The sequence below is a fragment of the Triplophysa dalaica genome, chromosome 4 (genome assembly GCF_015846415.1).
Source record: "Triplophysa dalaica isolate WHDGS20190420 chromosome 4, ASM1584641v1, whole genome shotgun sequence".
Lineage (NCBI taxonomy): Eukaryota > Metazoa > Chordata > Actinopteri > Cypriniformes > Nemacheilidae > Triplophysa > Triplophysa dalaica.
This window is the reverse complement of record NC_079545.1, coordinates 6644074-6663576: the sequence shown is the minus strand read 5'-3', so window position 1 is coordinate 6663576 and position 19503 is coordinate 6644074. Positions and strand designations below refer to the sequence as shown.

General features: G+C 37.1%; 1 protein-coding gene across 2 annotated transcripts; it reads right to left on the bottom strand.

Moving 5' to 3' along the window:
• Positions 1-658: 658 nt before the first annotated feature.
• srek1 (splicing regulatory glutamine/lysine-rich protein 1) lies at positions 659-19441 on the bottom strand. 2 transcript variants are annotated; one of them, XM_056745486.1, is made up of 13 exons: positions 18361-18494; positions 14597-14972; positions 12737-12865; positions 12122-12237; positions 11159-11323; positions 10768-10946; positions 10526-10656; positions 10345-10447; positions 10041-10151; positions 9829-9960; positions 9286-9348; positions 9100-9214; positions 659-1880 (listed from the first exon to the last, which is right to left on the bottom strand). In XM_056745486.1, exons 3-13 carry the CDS (start codon positions 12765-12767, stop codon positions 1725-1727), a joined length of 1302 nt encoding a protein of 433 aa, XP_056601464.1. In that variant the 5' UTR covers positions 12768-12865; positions 14597-14972; positions 18361-18494; the 3' UTR covers positions 659-1724. The 2 variants fall into 2 exon arrangements, with proteins under 2 accessions (XP_056601464.1, XP_056601463.1); XM_056745485.1 differs by lacking the exons at positions 12737-12865; positions 14597-14972 and adding an exon at positions 19187-19441.
• Positions 19442-19503: the final 62 nt, after the last annotated feature.

The following is a 19503-nucleotide window of genomic DNA, read 5'->3' as shown; positions in this document are numbered from 1 at the left end:
GTCTCTTTTTTATTAATTTCTGCATTGTGGGGCCTAGAACACATTATTGAACAGTGTGGGAAGTGCATTATTGGTTTTAACTGGAAAACTGAGCTCATAATAGACAGACAAAATAACCATTCAATGTGTTGTTTGTCTGAGTTGTATCTAGTTATAAGCTTTATCAGTAAGGTGAAGATGTGTTTTGTTAAAAGTAGCTATTTTCTATATAAATCTCAAGTTGTATGATTAAAAATTATTCTTAATTAAATAACAATGGCTAAAACGTAACTAGTGTTCCGAGTAGTTTTTGAGTAGAGCAATACTTATTTTTTAACACCAGTCCTTTTACTTGTAGTCAGTACAATTTCAGCAATGTAACAGTACTTGTACTTAACTACAAATTTCCAGAACTCTTTCCACCTCTGCTTCTGGCTATATAGTTCTACAAGAAGACCGTCAAGTTCCTAGAAGAGATCATTTAAGATCCGTTTCAGAAAATGTGCTTATAGGAATTTTTGCCTAAATTGTTCTTCGTGGAACCAAAAATTACTGCGAAGAACCTTTATAGCACCTCAGTGGGAACTGCATACTGTAAATAACATACAAAGATTATAGTGCATTGTTACATAGTGAGAGATTGTAAAAAGTAAGAAATCACACGTTGCAGTTTAAAATCTCAGGTATCATTTCTTTAATAGCAATTTTGTGTTGGGAAATCTGTTTATACATGTACGGAATGACACCGCTTGTAAATGTCAAAGCATCGTCTTCATCTTAATCATATTCCTGCTACTAACAAATACATAGTTATATATAGTATATACCCACTCACTATTAGAATGAACAAAAAATACTTCATATAAAAATAAATAATATTCAGAAGCATAAAGATTTAAATTGTAGTTGTTCTGAATGAGACAGCTTTACTGTCCTGTATTCGCCAGACTTCTCACAACAAATATATAACACATACCACATATTACTGTAGGTCTCTATTCACTGATTTAAGCAAAATACTGTTAAAAATAAAGATAAAATTAAGCATTTCACACTATAATATTAAGGTTATAGCACAAGATATATAAATCCGTTACGACTTTGATTTACAATGTTTATAAATATCTTTTTGCCACACAATCTGTCTAGGCACTTTTACCATGATTATTCTCTACACATTTAACAATGTTTTTTTCACGTTTGAACATAAAAACTGTTAAAAACTGTACATTTTTAAATAAGCATTACTTTCTCAAGTTATTAAGCAAAAGTTGAATCGTGGACTGTTTCCTTGTTTATGCAATACAGGATTTCTGTAAGGCTTTTTTCCACCCTAAAATAAAAACTGTTACACGAGTAGTAAGAAAAAGCAAAGCGCACACAAAAATAGCATAAAACAATAACTTTCCATTTAGGCTGAAACACATTACATGCAAAAGAAAACGAATGTGAAAACTCGTTTTTAACGCAACCTCAACCCACTCCTTTCAATACGCCATTGCTCTCACCATGCTAAACATGTATCCGAAACTTTAATTTTTCTTCCATATGAATATCATATGACAGTTAGCATATTCACAGCAGCAAATAATGTTCTGTAAAAGATTTTAGAAGCATACAATCACACACACCAATGAACACGAGGAAAAAGTTTCAAAAGGAGTGACCGCTGTTACAATAAAATGCACTGATGCGCTGTCCACTACCATTAAACGCAGTTCTTGGCATTTCATGACAGTCTGTAATCACTCGGCAGCAGAGAGGTCGTCCTCTTCTGCGTAAGTGCTCCTGTAGCTGCCGTTGTGATGAGCTTGGGGAGATTTCTCATTACTGGCCACAGAGCCTGAGCCCTCAACGTCGCTGTAATACTCATGGTCCACCTCCTCATAGCTCCTCTCCACCTGTAAGGTCACACGCACGCACAGTCAGTAAATTAATGCTCCTAAAGGAAGCTTCATCTTGCATTGCCCAGTAGTAATCCTGTGAAATTAAAGCCAAGTCAGATGACTAATGGGTCAATGACAAATAAGAAAATGTCAGGTGGTGCGACCATATATTAATTTAAAATAATATACATTTAATGTATTTAGCACTGAGTATTTTTCCCCTCATATATAAGAAATTTAACATAAAATCATGCCAAAATATTTTTTTAAGAATTTTATTGAGAAAATTAACATTTATTTCTCAGTTTTGTTCTCTGTTTGTATGTTCGGACGGCCGCACCACCTGACATTTTTGGTCTTTCAAACACCAAAACTCAAAAAATCTTTTGAATTTCAATAAAATGAAAAGGGTTTCTTATAAAGGACATATTGTAGATCCATTTGATATATGACATGTATTTATTCAAATTCGGACACAAAACACAATTCTCTGTGCAGCACTTTCCAAAGGCTTAAAAGAAGAATAGATTAAGATACTTCAGATATAAATGTGATATAAAGATATAAATGCGACAAACTAAATGAATTTATTATAACTATAAATTATTACCATAATTTCCATAAACCGCACAATTGCAGTGCTAGGAATTTAAATAAATGGCAAATCAAACGTTATAGAAAACACTGAACCGCTTCACGCTTTGTCGAAAACACATCATATTTTTGGGGAAATACATAAGTCTTGAAACAGTTGAAACAGGTCAAACACTGATGTTATCAGTGTCAGGTAAGCATGAGCAAGCCTGCACTGCCAGTCTTCAAGAACATCAGATGATCATTCGTTTCTTACCTAGAAAAACTAGAGTAGCCGATGTACTTGAACAATTTATTCAAATTAACCTTACAGAGTTCACTGAACTCTTTAAAGTAAACGGGGTGCAACGACACCTCATATAGACTATAATGCAAGTGCAAGATGAGAATTCCTGTTATCACCATTTCAATGCAGATTTGTTATTGATCCACTATGATGCAAAATAGTTTGTTTGAAGAAATATGAGTAATTTTTCCTCCCGTAACTAAAACCACAAGTATCATTCTCTTACCGTTAGCCTACCCGCCCCCAGAGAATTGCTGTACCTGGTAATGACTGTTACATTGTGTTAATAAGCCTGATTTATTTTTTAAGGTGGAAGTTTTAAAATAGGAAAGAAGTTGTTTTGTGTAGACGTATATTTTGGCATTTAAGGCGGTTCAGACCTAAGTACAATCCATCATGGGTTTTCTGGCAGTTTATTCTGTTGTGCATGAGGTGTGAATCCTTATGTCTTGTTACAATATTTCGTAAAAATGAGCCCCTCATTACATTTAACATTTGTTGGCTTTTTAAATCAGTCACAGCCAGTCGTCGATTGTAATTTAATTAAATGAATTAAAATGTTCTAATCTTCTCTGTTATCATTTAATGCTTGATTTATGCTCACTGGCTGTCAGTCAGGACAAAAAATGTAAATAAATAAAATAAGCATCCCTAATATCTATCGAACCGCTCACCACAATATTGTCCATTAGGGGTGTGACGAGACACTTATCCGACTAGATGAGTCATGAGACTGGGTTCACGAGAATGAGACGAGATTTTTATACTTTTTAAAGAAATCCTCAATGATGAAATGTATATTCACCTTAAAAAACGCAAAATGCTAAAAAATTTTCATTATAATATCAACTTGTACTTCATGAAACAAATTAGACTTCTATTTTAATGAAATAAAATATATATATATATATATATATATATATATATTTAATAATAGTGCAAAAACTCCATCCAGGGTGTATCCTGCCTTGATGCCCGATGACTCCTGAGATAGGCACAGGCTCCCCGTGACCCGAGGTAGTTCGGATAAGCGGTAGAGAATGGAATGGAATAGTGCAAAAAGTTTTGTCACAAACTCAACTGACAGGCAGTAATTGCACAAAACATATGCTTTAATCAAGAGCTGTGGCTGTTTTCTCTATATGCTTTGGCGTAGTGCTCGTGTAAGCAGAGGTGGCGATCACAATGTCACAAGTCAATGTGAATGAAGATTTAATTAAACTTATTGCAACATCCAAACCGACAACATGCTTATTAGACCCCATTCCAACTACATTATTAAAAGAGTTACTACCTGTTGCAATTGAGCCCATTTATAACATTATGAAGTGTTCAATTAATCTAGGCCATGTCCCTGGACCCTTTAACTCTTTAATTGCCATTGACGAGTTATCTTGTCATTTAAAAAAAAAGGTTCCCTGCCAAAGACAAGTTATTACGGCAATCGGTGTTTGTACTGTTTTACAGCAGGTGGCGCTATTACACACCTTTGGGGAAAAAGTACAGAATGCCAGAACCTAGAACGTGTTTTCTAATCGGTTTGTAATGATTGTTCTTAGTGTAATCTTTTTTTTGACAAAAAACGTTAATTATCGTTTATAGCGGTTTAATCAAAGTGATGTATTTTTGAAGAAACCTACCCACATCTACGGAGTGATAAAAAACGAGCAAATGAAGATAGAAGAATACAGTTTCTTTTGTTTAAATGAGACTCTGTACTTGTTGTCGACATATTATTTGTCCATATATTCTTTTTAGAAACTTTACAGTGAGCCATTAAAATTTGGTGAAAATGTTAAAAAACACTGGCGTGGGTTGCCAACTTTTTTTTTTAAAAGGCTGACTGAGGCTGGATGAGTTAAGCTGATTGTAACTAAGCCTCTTATCAAAAACAAACTTAGACCCCGATAAACTTGAAAGCTATAGACCGATTTCAAATCTTCTGTTTTTGTCTAAAATACTAAAAAATGTAGTGTCCACTCAGTTGTGTTTTTCCTACAAAATAATGAAATACACAAAAAGTTTCAGTCTGGTTTAAGACCGCATCATAGCACAGAAACTGCGCTCGTTAGAATTACAAATTACCTTCTTATTGCATCAGATAAAGGTAACATCTCAATCTTAGTCCTGCTTGACCTTGTGCTGCTTTCGATACTGTAGACCAGGGTTACTCAAATCTTACCGTGGAGGTCCGGAGCACTGCAGAGTTTAGCTCCAACCCTGATCAAACTTGCATACCTGTGATTTTCTAGTGATACTGAACAACTTGATTAGCTTGCTCAGGTGTGTTTGATCAGGGCTGGAGCTTAACTCTGCAGTGCTCCGGACCTCCAGGGTAAGATTTGAGTAACCCTGCTGTAGACCATAAAATACTGTTAGATTCTTTACACAATTATACCGGTATTCAGGGACAGGCACTACAATGGTTTAGATCGTACTCATCAGACAGATATCAATATGTCCATTTAAATGGGGAATCGTCAAATCTCACGCAAGTAAATTATGGATTACCTCAGGGATCGGTTTTAGGACCCTTGCTTTTCTCCATATACATGCTTCCCCTTGGCAACATTATTAGAAAACATGGAATTAGCTTCCACTGTTATGCAGATGATACTCTGCTATATATCTCATCAAGAACAGATGATTCCTTCAAGCTATCCAAACTGGCAGAGTTCATCGAAGACATAAAACATTGGATGACTAGTAATTTCCTTCTTTTAAACTCTAGCAAAACAGAAATATTACTTATAGCACCAAAAACACGTAAACAGAATATCTCAGATTACAACCTGCAAATTGATGGCTGCACTGTTGCTCCAACAAATACAGTTAAAGACCTAGGCGTTATATTAGACGGCAACCTGTCATTTAAAAATAACATGTCAAATAAAACAAAAGCAGCCGTCTTCACCTTAGAAATGATGCCAAATTACGAAATATTTTATTTGTTGCTGACGCAGAAAAGCTTATTCATGCATTTGTGACCTCAAGACTTGACTATTGTAATGCTCTACTTAGTGGTTGTCCTGTATCATCAATAAACAAACTAGTTAGTTCAGAATGCGACTGCCAGAGTTCTTACCAGGTCAAGAAAATACGATCACATAACCCCAGTTTTATTATCGCTTCACTGGCTACCCATTAAGTATCGTATTGATTTTAATTACTTACAAAGCATTAAACGGTTTAGCCCCTACTTACTTAACTGAGCTTTTATCACATTACAACCCATCACGCTCTCTACGATCTCAGTTTTTCCTGTTTGCCCCTGTGAAGCTTTATCTGAACACTGCACATTGTGGGAAGCGCTATATAAATAAAGTTGAATTGAAGGAAACATCCTGTAAGTATCAGAACTGAAAACGCCCTTGTTACTGAAATCACAACTGTTATTGGCACCAGGCCCAGCGAATGGAATGCACCTATTCAATTTCAGTTTATTATTTATAAAGCACACTTGAACACAACAGAAGTTAACCACAGTTTTTTACATAGTTTAAAACAAAACTACAAGAAAATGAAAAACAAATAACTAGATGTTAAAGGAACGGGACAACAGAGAAACCTTCAGCTGAGATTTAAATAGTGGGACAGAGGACAGGGATCTCGAGTATGACGTAAGCAAATTCCAGAGCCTGGGACCAATCACAGCAAATGCCCGGTCGCCTCTAGATTTAAGACGAGTCCGTGGCTAAGCCACTGAGTGGCTATCAGAAGACCTCAGACACCTGCCAGGCGTCTAGACTAACTTTTTGCACTGGTGCGCCTAACTTTTTTTTTCTTAGGTGCACCAGCACAAAAGTTAGGTGCACCCAAATTTTCGACAGCATCGCATTTAACATTTAACTGGTTTTACCAGTTCACTTTTTTTTTAAATGTCCATTTTGGCAAAATTTACTTGTAAATGATAACTAACAATCTGGAACAAAAACACTCTTTATTTGAAGCACAAATCTACAAGAAAGGTAATTTACTGAAAAAGTGTTGGTGCTTAAAGTGCTTTAGTGAACTGAAAATTAAACTTCATTTCATCTTCCCTCATCATCCCCGGCTACATCCACTCTGTTTAACTGACGGCCCTAGGCTGCTCACCTCTCTCTTTCTGACTGCAGCACATGCTTTATCAAACGTACACACCCGATGTTCTGGGAAACCCATCGGATGTCGGAAACATGTCAGTTTTATACCACCCCTTCGGTTAATGCGACCTCTGGTACACAAACGTACAGGAATATCTGGTTCAATATCAATATCAAACAATCAGAGGGGGGACCGCCCTTCACTTCATTGATTGGTTTAGACCACGATATGGGCCTTATTTGTCTGTTGTTGAATCATAGGGAGACTTTTAGAGTGGCAGAGATTTTTTTTCCCTCGAACGGCTGGTCGCATCTGATTATTTTTAATCACACCATTGAAAAATAAGGTTGCATTTGCGACCAAATTGGTCGCACTCTAGAGCCCTGCCTGCCCAAGGTGTTCCAAAACACTAGTTCAGCCAGGTAGTAGGGAGCAAGACCATTTAAGGAATTAAAAACAAACATCAGTCTCTTAAAATCAACTCTCAGACGAATCGGCAAGCAATTAAAAGGCATTAAAATAGGGGTAATATTTTGAAATTTACGGCTTCCTGTTAGAAATCTGGCTGCTGCATTTTGCACCATTTGAAGCCTAGAAAAAGAGGACTGAGAGATACCGGCATAGAAAGAGTTACAGTAGTCCAGCTGAAATAAAACAAAAGCATGCGTGACTCTCTCCGGGTCTTTGGACAACAGGTCTTTGGTCTCTCGCTAGCAGTTTCAGATAAAAAAAAACTGGATTTAACTTCTGTATTGAATTGCTTATCGAACTTCAAAGACGAATCCAGAGTAACTCTTAGACTTTTCACAGTAGGTTTTATAGACGAATAAAGGTCACTAAGGATACTAAAGCTTTTTTCTTTAACCACAGTGGAGCCAAACACAATGGTTGAACACCAGCTCCACAGAAAAATATAAATGATTAATTCTCTAGCCCCGCCCACTGATAGAGATTGAGTGGGCAAGCAATAAACATACCGTTAAATGACTCTAGTCATTTAAAATAATTGCAGAAGTTGTCTGTGATCTTTATTCCTTGCAGTCGTCCATGTCTGTAATTTGTAAAGTGAAAATTTCCCCCAAAATGACCTACCATATTTTGACGAACACCAGGGTCCTGTGATTATATTAGTCCCATGCGAATCAGCATGTCTGTGATTTGGCAGGCTCAATGTGATTAGTCTCCCTTAGCGTTCATCAGTGTTGCCATGGGGACAGAGGGTAGCAACGAGGCATAGCTGCCGGTTGTCAGAAAGTAATCTCAGCTGGCATAAAAGCGGGACTGAAAGGAAGCACAGTGAGCTACAACTCCCGGTCAAGAGATCACTAATGTTTGTTTCCTCTCTTCTTGAACAGGCTCTGACTACTTGACGACCGACACTATCACGGAAGCACAGTCACAAGTTCAAAGCATGGGGACCACGGGATTTGGGCAGATCACCAACGACACTTCGGACACTACACACCCCCGCACAACCTGGATCGAAGACACAGAAACTAGGACCTCCGGGTGCACATAGACGGCCACGGGATTTACTTCTTTGATAAAGTTGTGTGTGATCTGAGATCTGTAGTACGTGTCGTTTCTCGAACCGCCACACTCGTATATCATTTTTCAAGGTGTTATCCTTTGAAAATCCACCATTTGCGAATAATGGAGGCTGTTTTTAAGTGTTTTGGTATTATTTTGCATGTTGGGTGATATCCATAAGTTATTGGGAGTCTCCTGTTTGTTTATTTATCATGGACACTCTCATAACATTTGAGACCCGCCATCGTGGTGATCTTCTGTCCGGTTCGCGATCACAGGTCTCAAATGCTGACAGGTACGGTCATATATCATTGAACACCATACAGCAATAGGCTATACAAACCATACGCAAAGCCTTGCCATCACATTCATGAAATAAGTCAATAAATTTGAGTAAAATCACAGGCTTCACTTATCCCGTGTGAAAGCACCACATGAAATACAAATACGGGGAGGTTATTTATAAATCACACAAGGTCCCCAGATAATACTAATCCAATGCGAATAGGACAAATGTGTAAACTAACCAAGTTTTCTACGTAAGCTGCTATCCAATCACAGTAGTGGGCCACTAAAACCGAGCGTTTTTAGAGCCGGCCTCAAAACCCGGGTAGAAATTTAGGGAGCATTAGCAATTAAAATGCCCACAATCTTGTGCCATGAGATCTCGTCAAACCCCTATTGTCCATCAGTTTTGAGTTAAGATCCCCAAGATAAGCTTTCAATTAATGTTTGATTTACCTGTGAGGGATTCGTCTTGTGAACGGAATCTCTGCGTTTCCTCCTCAATCCTGAGCTCTCTCTTCTTCCCTTGCTAGCGTCCCACAATGTTTCTTTCTTTCTATCCTTCTTCCCTCTGGAAATGGACAGAAGATTAGAAACTTTAAGACTTCACAGACACAAACAAGGTAATTAAAACAAGCAAACCTTCTTGGCGATGGTGATCTGGCTCTCCGCCTTGGCGATCGAGATTTGCTTCTTTTGTTACCTCTTCGGCATAAACCAAAAAGCAGAAAGAATAAAAACTAGTGCTGTCAATCGATTAAAAACAACTATACAGATAGGTTAAATAGGCTACGAGTGCGCTATCTGACAGAGATTCAAGCAGCCTTTAGCCCATGACTGGCCTACACCAGACTGGACCGCTGTCGCGTTGCACGTTGTGCTGCTTCCGACAGCTAGAAGCTGTCTATCTACACTGAATGTGTCAAATCGTGCTTAAATGTTTTAAAGGCTTTAACATGAATAAGAGTGTGGTTATATAATGTAAAACTGGACAATGAATGACCAAGTAAACGGAGGGTGCATTAATTTCGTTAAATATTAAAAAAAAAATTATTGCATGCATTAACATTGGACAGCTCTAATAAAATGTATTGAAAAAATAACAAAGTGACTTCTACAACTTTTTTAAAACTACATCTTATCATCCTACAAACAAGAAATTTAGCTAAGCAAATTTTAAATTACCTGCTTGTACTGCTGGAGCGTCTTGCTACGCAGTAACCTTTAGAAGGCGTTCTTCTTTTTTTATCCCTCGGTCTCTTGTCATCCCCATTTTGATTTTTCCGCAACTTTCCTTCTTTCGCCTTCCTCCTGTCCCTGTGTTGAAGAGAGGCACTGAGCTAATTAGCTTTCTACTTTGATCATGTGTGTTGATCAGTTTGATGGTGAAAGTTTACCTAGAGTGAGATCGACTCCGGCTGTGTTTTTTTTCTCGGGACCGTGAGCATCTTCTGTCGGACCCTCGCAAGTCGTTCACTTTCTGTCGAGACCTCTGGGATAGGTGACCCCTGGAGAACCATACAGGCATGATAAAGGTCAGGTTATTCTTTTAAAAATAATTCACAAAGTAGAAGCTGAGATCCATTTTTACTTAACTTTTCAACTGTGCTTTTTTATAGGGGCATATAAAAAAAGTTGCCTAATATTTGCTACTTTGAGTGTACAGTAGTTGGCAAAGGGTTTAAAATGTGTTTACAATACCTGTGTCTGGATCTGGATCGCTTTCTTTGTGAGTGTGACTGGGAGCGAGATCTGGATCTTCTGGTATGCCTGGATCTGCTAGACGGCCGCTTCTTGTCCTCCACTACATCAAAATCCACAATAACTCAACAAACAAAACATCACTTTGTCTGTGTTCGAGTGTGGATGACCGAGGACAGACCTGGCTCAATAGCAGCAGCGATTGTCGACTGAACCTCTCTGACCTTCTTCATCACATCCTCCAGTTCTTTGGCTGCGGCCTGTGCTGTGGGCTCTGGAGGTTTCACTATGGCATTATTGGAGTGGTTAATCCTAAAGGTGGGGACATGTTGTTTATCAATTATGAATAAAATATCAATATGATTAGATAATAACTGGTTACAGAATCATGATTTGTGAAGTTTCTAAAAGGACAAGACTTACTTAAGTGGTCTGTCTCCGAACATGACACCATTAAAGGTAAGAGCTCGTGTCACTGAATCCTGATCAGAAAATTCCACAAAGGCAAAACGTGTAGGTTGAGTTTCGTCTCCGGCCATCCTAACAAACCGTACATCTCCAACTTGCTTAAAGAACTCAAGTAGCTGTTCAGCCGTGGTGGTCTTCAGAAGAATAAATAAATATAAATAAACAAATAGAACCATTTTTAAAGGCAACATGGAGATTTCTGTGTTATCACAGAAGCCAAGTTCAATGTTTAAGACAATGCAGTGTTAAACAGGGACAGTTCTGTGTAGGTAACTTGGAACTGGTGGGGTTATTTTACAACTCACCCAGGAACTGAAATGTTGCTTCTAAATTCACTTTCACATACCTGTGAATTCAAGTTGCCGACATAGACGGTCCTTCTGATCTCATCGATTTTCGAAGGATCAACATTGCCAATGAGTGGAGGCTGTGATGTCCTTCCACTGACAGCTGCCACAGATGTCTCCAAACTAGACTTCAAGACCCCCAGATTAGCTAAAGGAAGACTTCGCTGACAGCAAATAAATGCAATACAATTATTGTCAAAAGAACTTGTTAGTAATGATGATTTGGCTATGTCCAGAGCTATTGAGAGAGAGATGGAATTTTTAAAGCGTCACGTGATCCATGGAGCCTCCAGATGTTTTTATGTATATTTCTTTAATTCTTTTATTCATTAAACGACTTGCCTCTTTAAATGTGTCAAAAGTTTACCTCAATTGGTCTGTTTATCCACAACTTCCGGGAGTTATTGAGAGGCTCAATGAACCGCCGTTGCTGTGAAAAAACTGTTCCATTGGAACACTTGCTCTCTCTCTCTCAACAGCTCTAGTTACGTCAAAGTAACATTCCTGGCACATTTAGATAAAACAGCCCATTTTTAAACAAATGTGTTTGTGTGCACACAATTTGAGACATCTGTAATTTGTTTAGGCATCACCAATAAGCTAAATCGTCCCCTATTGAAGCTGCTATCCATAATTTCCGCCTCTATATTGCCATCTTTGTTTGAAACATAAAATTGCAGGCGCAACCTATAAAGCACTATTTGTGAGTAGTATTTTATAAAATTTTAACACAGATTTTTTTATGCATTTATAATTTATTTTATTTGTTTCTTACCAGACAAACTATGGAATGCGGCTTTAAAACCTTTTGATATTGTATATTTCTATCTATTTTGGATACCTTAAAAAGACTAAAGCGGCACTAAAATGCAATAACGAAGTTGAGATTTTAGGTCATTTTTTAGAAACTGTTCTTAGTAATCAAAGTAATAGTACTGTATGTGCAAGCGTGTGTTTATTACGTTCTGTAGTGTAGTAGGACTGGGGATAGGCAGAAGTCCACCACCGCTCATCAGGCTTGCGACAGGCACGGCAGGGGCCAAAAGCGAGAGGGCCTTTGTCTCTTCAGGGATTTTTCCTGAGAAACAAGAGCACCTGCATTAGAGAAGTCAATGGAGACACCTGCTGCTTTTCCCAAGACTTCACCAAAGAATCAGAGGAGAGTCCTTCAATACACTAAAACCCACCTGAACAACTCCATATTGGACCATCAAACGTTATCAACTACTGTAGCATAGCTAACCTCCTTCTTACTGTCTTGGTTCTCCTTAAGAAACTGCTTCCCCATATTCTTACACATTTTACGGAGTTTTTCCTTCTTGCATTTGCCTTGCTCAAGTTGTAAAACTTTAATTCTCATTGATCCTATTTTTCGGTAGAACTGCTTTAGAACAATGTGTACTGTCTTTAGAAATAAAATGAGTCGAAAATCAACACAATACATACTGTAAACAAGATGACTTTTGCACACAAAAAAAACAGGAAAGAACACACTGATTTGTCCTTTCCCCTTTAAAAACCAAAAGATCAGAACAAAACATGTAGAGAATGAGTTAACACTTTGTGGTATGGGTCACCTGTACTGGAAACATATTGGTCATGAACCATACGATATCAAGCATGGACGCTTTTCTCCCTGGGGCGATCGTTTCGCAGTGTTGGAAAGGGTGTGCAACACAAGACAACCGTTCATGTTGGCTGCATCACTAATAGCACACAGAACATCAGATACAGAAAAGAAGAACATTTTAGGTGCTTTGAGAAATCCCCCCACAAATTGTCACCCCTAAAATGTTTTGCGTTCACAAGAAATTTGAGAAAGAAGTTAACAACAAATTGCAATTTCCAAATATGCATTTTTGCCAAAGTCGGGACAAATATCTATGCATGCTCTGTGTTTACAGTCTAGTGAAAATACCTTCAAATGGTGTTGTCAAAGGGATAGTTCAAAATAATATATACAAAATTCTTTCATAATTTACCCACCCTCATGCCATTCCAGATGTATACGACTTCCTTTTTAAGGAAAACAAATGATTTTATAGTAAAAGTTCCTCATGTTATCCTCTCCAAAAAGCACATGTAAACATTATTAAAGAAATCCAGGTTAATTAATGTCTTCTGAAGAAAATGTTTGGGAGACTAATATTTTGAGCTTCTTTAGCAACCAATACATTGTGTTTTCAAAAGATAAGCCAGTTTGTATGGAGACAAAACTTTAAATCTCTGACAAATCTTGTGTCGAAACACACATGACAACTAAAGTTATCGACATGCCGCCATGTATTTATGTGCTTTTTGGAGGTTTAATATTTTGGATACTATACAATATATTCGTGTTGAACTGAAGAAAGGTGATCAAATACAGCTGGAACGGCATGAGGGGGACTATATTATGAAATAATTTTCAGCATTTGGGCGATAGTGGCGAACACCCAATAAAAACCTCTTGGTTAACCCAAAAAGTTCTCCCCAAAACTGTGCAATAAAGAAACACATGTTCAATGGTGTGTACTATTATAATAAAACGTGATTTAACTACAGTCAAGAAATATGTTCACATAAGCAATTTTGTCATTTTAGTGAATTACAGATCCAACATACTTGGTGTTTGTCACGCTGATGCAACCATTTTGCCTTGTCTGTGGCTGTCAAATTATTTAAATGTGGACATTAAATGTAACTGCAAATATATTAAATTTGATAAGAATATTATGGAACATAAATCTTAAAGGGGTCATATGGCGCGAATATGTGTTTTTCTGTGTTATAAGTTGCCCGTGCATGTATTAGACACATAAAATTGCAAAAATTAAAGTGTAGGATCAAAAGATGCATTCTATCTAAAAGCGAATGCTCACCTGGATCTGTCTGAAACGCCTCGTGTAACCACACCCCCACAAATCTAAGTCAGTTTGCGCGGTTTGATTTGAATAAGACTGGCATAATGTGTATGCAAGTAATGTGGGCGTACTTGCCAGTACAATTACATTGGAACCTGATGATCCAAATATGGTAAGGGCGTTACATTTCCCTTACACGCTTGCAGTATTCGACCAATCCCTACGCACTGGTTAACTGGACAATAATAGCAAACCTCGATTTTCAGAGCGATGAGCTTTGTAAACAATTTCAGAGAGGAGTTTGTGGAAAATACAGCGTTTTTAAACCTTAAATCGTGTAAAGACATTGCATTACATCTTAAACAAAAGATAATATTCATTTTAACCGTGTCATATGACCCCTTTAACAAGTTTTGCTTTAGCTGCACTAATCACTGTGGGGTTTGTAATAAAAAATGACAATGGGTCTGATACAATGGGGTTATTTTCCTAAGGGTCCATAAAGTTACAGTAAAATCGGTGCAGAGGCACGAGAGAAAGAGAAACAGAGGATATCTTTATGGAACAGACATCTGTAATAGCTGCCCATGGTACCGTTCAAACTTTCCTCCAATACTGGGCGCCAAGTCAACCTGGACAGCTTTCAAAGACAGGCAAAGGAGCAACTGTGGGGTTGGGGAACGAGGGACAAGGGGACAGAAAAAAAAGAAAAAGAAAAACAACACAATGAATATGCAACTCTTCTAAGAGGCAAAAAGGGACAACATGTGAGAGAAATAAAAACAAAGAAACAAAATAAAATAAAACAAAAAAAGAGACAAGGTGTCCATCTTGGAAGGTTCAGCGGCTACGCTCCTGGTCACATTCCCCCCTTGAAGGCAGCGTGGGCCCCGGCGGGTATAGTGGCTTGGAAAACAATGCCTTGAGTCAGGCTAGTGTAGTAGTGTAACGCCTGGGCCAGTCTAGTGATCTGATATGCACACATAATCAACACAGAAAAAAACATACAAAAACCAAATTAATCAACGTAGTAAGCCATCCAGAACCAATTCACGAGGACAAGCATTTCAGGCAAGAGGGAAGCGCTCTTATACCATGTGTTGCATGAATACGGATGTTTACAGTGAGACAAAAAAGAAAAAAAATCATAAAAAAGGGAGAGAGAAACAAATGGTTAGCCAGTCGTTACACTGCAGACTTGTGAAGATCTCACCTCATAACCTCATAACCTCATAGCCTGTAGTTTACATCCTCAAGAATTCTTTGATAATAATCACTTTCCATTAAAAGGTACAAACTAGAAAACACAATGTAACCTTTACTTTAGAAATGTTGTTTGCCTACATAAGGAAGTGATTTTACAGTATATTTACTACAAGGTTGGCAACCAAAATATTACAGGCGTTTAAAACCCTGATTCATAAAATTCCATTGCTGTGGCAATAAATATTCAAACGATATGGTAAGAGAGTTGCTAGTGACTACTTTTCATAAAAGGTACAATGTTAAATATACTCTTTGTTTTCTAAAAAAAAAATTCCCAAAAAGACTAGGTCAGACATAACCTTATAATTACAAGGCGACAAATTGTACTATTTTAGTTTACCAAATTTTGACATATTTTTAATGAAAATATGACACATTTAAAATTCAGATTTTTGTGTTTATTGTTTCAAAACAAGCAAACTAGTTTGCAACCTGTTCATGGAAAGTGTCAATCTCTGTGAGAGAGTTAATCCTCACATAAGTGTTATTGAGGGATGTTCCTGTGAGCTCGAGCCCTCTACTGTACATAACTACTTCTACATTCTCTATAACAGCTCTCACAGTTTACATAGCAAGCTAATATTCTAAACTCAACAAGCAAGCAAGGTTGAAGCAAGCAGAATATTAGAGCAGAAATGAACTACACAGGTAAATACCATTTTGAACACACTTAGGTACTACTAAACTGAGGAATTACAATCTACTCGAAGACTATCTGAAATCTCCAGTTTTAAAATTGTTCGTTCAAAATCAACACTGACCTACAGTAACATTAAAAAGTACTATAAACTGTTTCACCGGATGCGCGCGAGGACTGCAGCTGTGTTTGGCTAGTGTCTAATAATATAACTATTTATATTTTATTTATGTTAATATTAATTTATATAATAATTTTATTGTATAATAACTGTACTAATTAAATGATTTGTTGAATTAAGTTGTATGTTCATTTCATTAAATAAACAATTTGTTAAATGGTCCAGTATTTTTTACGCATTTAAAGAAACCGTATGGAACTATGACATCTAGCGGTCAAGCTTGGTATCACAGTCTAAATTCAAAATATTGGTGAGACAACTTTGGTTTGCTCCTTCTCTCAAAAGCATCTAAAGGGGCGAGTATAGTCCGGCGTCCGCATGATGTAATTTTTTGCTATCAGGAGGGTCTGTGGTCGTTCGCACACCCCATCCATGTACAGAAAGCGCACATAGGCAGTAGTGTTTGTTTATGATGTGACTTTGAAACCGTCTACAAGTCTAAATAGTAGAATGAAAAAAAATTAACAAAATGTAGGACTAGGAGGACTTAAAAAGGCAGTTATCTATTATACATTAAATATAATTTCACTATTAAGGATCTATTTAATGTAGATGTTGGATTATAAAGACTGTCAACGTTAATGCATTAACGCATGCGATACATTTTTCTGGATTAACGAAGTAAAATATTTAAAGGCTTTTACGCAATATCCGTTTTTGTTTCATCATTGTGTTGCGTTACATTATATGTATATGCATTATATATTTATATAAAGGCCTTTAAACGATTTAAGAACGATTTGGTTTTATTGACACAACCAATATAGATTGACAGCTTCTGGCTGTGGAACACGGCTCAACGCGACAGCGGTCCTGTCTGGTGTACACATGGGCTAAAGGCTGCTTCCGAATCTGTCGGACAGCGCACCAGTATTAACTTAATTCTCTTTCCTGCTTAAATGAACAAAAACGCACACGATTATGCCGGAAAGCACTTTTAGTCGAGTATTTTCACCAGCACAGTCTTCAACGAGTTAAATAAAGTCTTAAATGAATCCAAAGAGTAGTGGAACTAGGAAGCTCATTAAAACTGCTTAGAGCAGCAGCTCTTAAAGGGGCCTCATTCTTAAATGTGCTGTTGTGACTCCCGTCACTAATGTTAATCAAAGAACAAAAGAAAAGAAGAAATCAATTGTAGAGCTTTAATGAGTATTCTTCAGTATTTCATGTATTTAGCAATAAAGACTGTAAAGTGTTTGAGAACTTTATTTGTTTTCTGTATATTTCCTACCTGTTAGACAGGTAGGAAGGGCACACTTATTATAATGGGTTTGATTAGTAGAAAAAAAATATATATTTAATACAGACATCAGGTGCAAAGCCAGCAATATTAGAATGTTGGCTTTCATTCATAAAATGACGCTGTTAAAGAAATGTGTTTTTTCTACATTAATTTGGAGGTAAAATGTAAAATTGTTTAAATGTAAAAGTATAATTAACATCATAAATGCTGTGTGTGATTAGTAACAGAATTACAGCACTCAAATAAACATTTTAAATAAAATAAATAGTATATGTTTAATTTCACTATACGTACGAAAAGGGTAAGATTAATCGCAATTAAAAATGTTAATATATTCACAGCCCGATCAATTATTAAAAATGTAATAGTAGACAGTGGACACCCATATTGTTAAATCACTTTTTGCTAAATGCTTTCAAGAGTTCAAATTAAAACATTAATTATTTTAATGTTTTACTTTCGCACATTTTTGGAAACTATATATTATAAAAAATATATCCTTTTAAGTTTAACTTTTGATTTCTGAATTCATTAATTAATAATGGATTTATTCTATATTTAAAAGGCACTCCTAGTCCCTAATACACTCAGCTCCCTTACTGTAAAACAGCAAAGACTCCGTGTCTATTCAAGTTAATCGCACTACCAAATCAACACATGAAACCACATCAGTACACTTACTGTGTAAAAATATGTTACTGTGTGCAGAATCCATATATGAACTACTGGTAAAAAACCCTTAAAGCATGTTCACACAGTCCTAACTCTGCAACAAAAGTATGATCTTATCACCTCCATTCTTTCCACATCCTACAGCTCCGATAAACAAGAGCTAACACAACTCTGCAAAACACAACTAAATCTTACAAAGCTGATCTTGACGAACATACGCATGATCATCACAAACATCTAGGACAAAAAGACAGAAAATAAAACCAATTTTGGATTGCTCTTTCTCATAAGCTTGATTAAAAGCCAGTGTCTTTGTGAGATAAAACAGAAAAAAGTAACACGCATGCAAACATACTAACCTTCTGCACATGGCACAACAATAAGAGCTCGGTCAATAAATACAGTGTTGGTTAAATGCTGTGCCACCCCAACACTGGAAGGGTCTCGATACTTTATGTAACAAACTTTGGATGAAAAGGAAAGAGGTGCGTTGCTGAAAGAGAAGAAACACAGTGTTATTAATACTGCTTTAATATGTTTGATAGTAGGTTAAATGGTGTTTATAAGGGAATTTTCTCTGCGGTTGGCAGTGCCAGTGTTCAGCAGTGCCAGTGTTCAGACAGATAGACTGTCCTCTGTGCATCAAAGCATAACACCATGTTAAATATCAAAATAGCAAGGCTGTTAAAACCAGTGTCAAAAAGAACGTTTTAATAACTTTGGTTGTTATTATTATCAGTTTCATCATTATTATTATTTTATACAATATCAAAATAAATATGGGTCAACTGGGTGTAAGTATTCTATAATATTTAAAAGGGGAAATAAACTACTATTAGCCTATTTTAAAAGGACATTTATTAATGAAGTCAATCTATTATACTACAAGTTTAAGTACCATGTCAGTGTTCCACATGGATATGTTAATTCTTTAAGTTAGTATCATTGTACATCCAAGTACTTTCTGTATTAGGAATCGTAAATAAAGGATTAAATGTGTATGTATGTACATGGCGTTTTGAGCTGACATCACTACGTCCACAGTCCTCTGATGTGGGTGGTGTTTGGTGTACATGATGCTGTTTGAATGGTGTATGTTGTCATCATCATTCTAAGGGGTCTAATATGTTTGTTTAGTGTGTAAGATGTGCTTATATGACGTGTGTCTGTGTTGTTGTGACTCACTCCGGCGGGTAGAGCCGCAGCTCCTCGATGTCTCCCAGGAAGCCGAAGAGAGTTCTCATCTGATCGCTGCTCACAGCCGACGACAGATTGGTGATCTGAATCACGTTCGTCCCAGGCATCCCACTTTTATAACGCAAGACTGAGATTCAATCCTGGAAATAAAACGACACAGCCGAGCGATCAGCGGTCAGATAGCCGCTGACCTGATGTAACGGTAGTTAGCATTGAGCGATGCAAACAGTCACGAGACAAGAGCGCCGCCCGCTGGCCTGGAGGTTTAGTACTATTATCCTGTGTTATGCAGAATTGTGATCAGT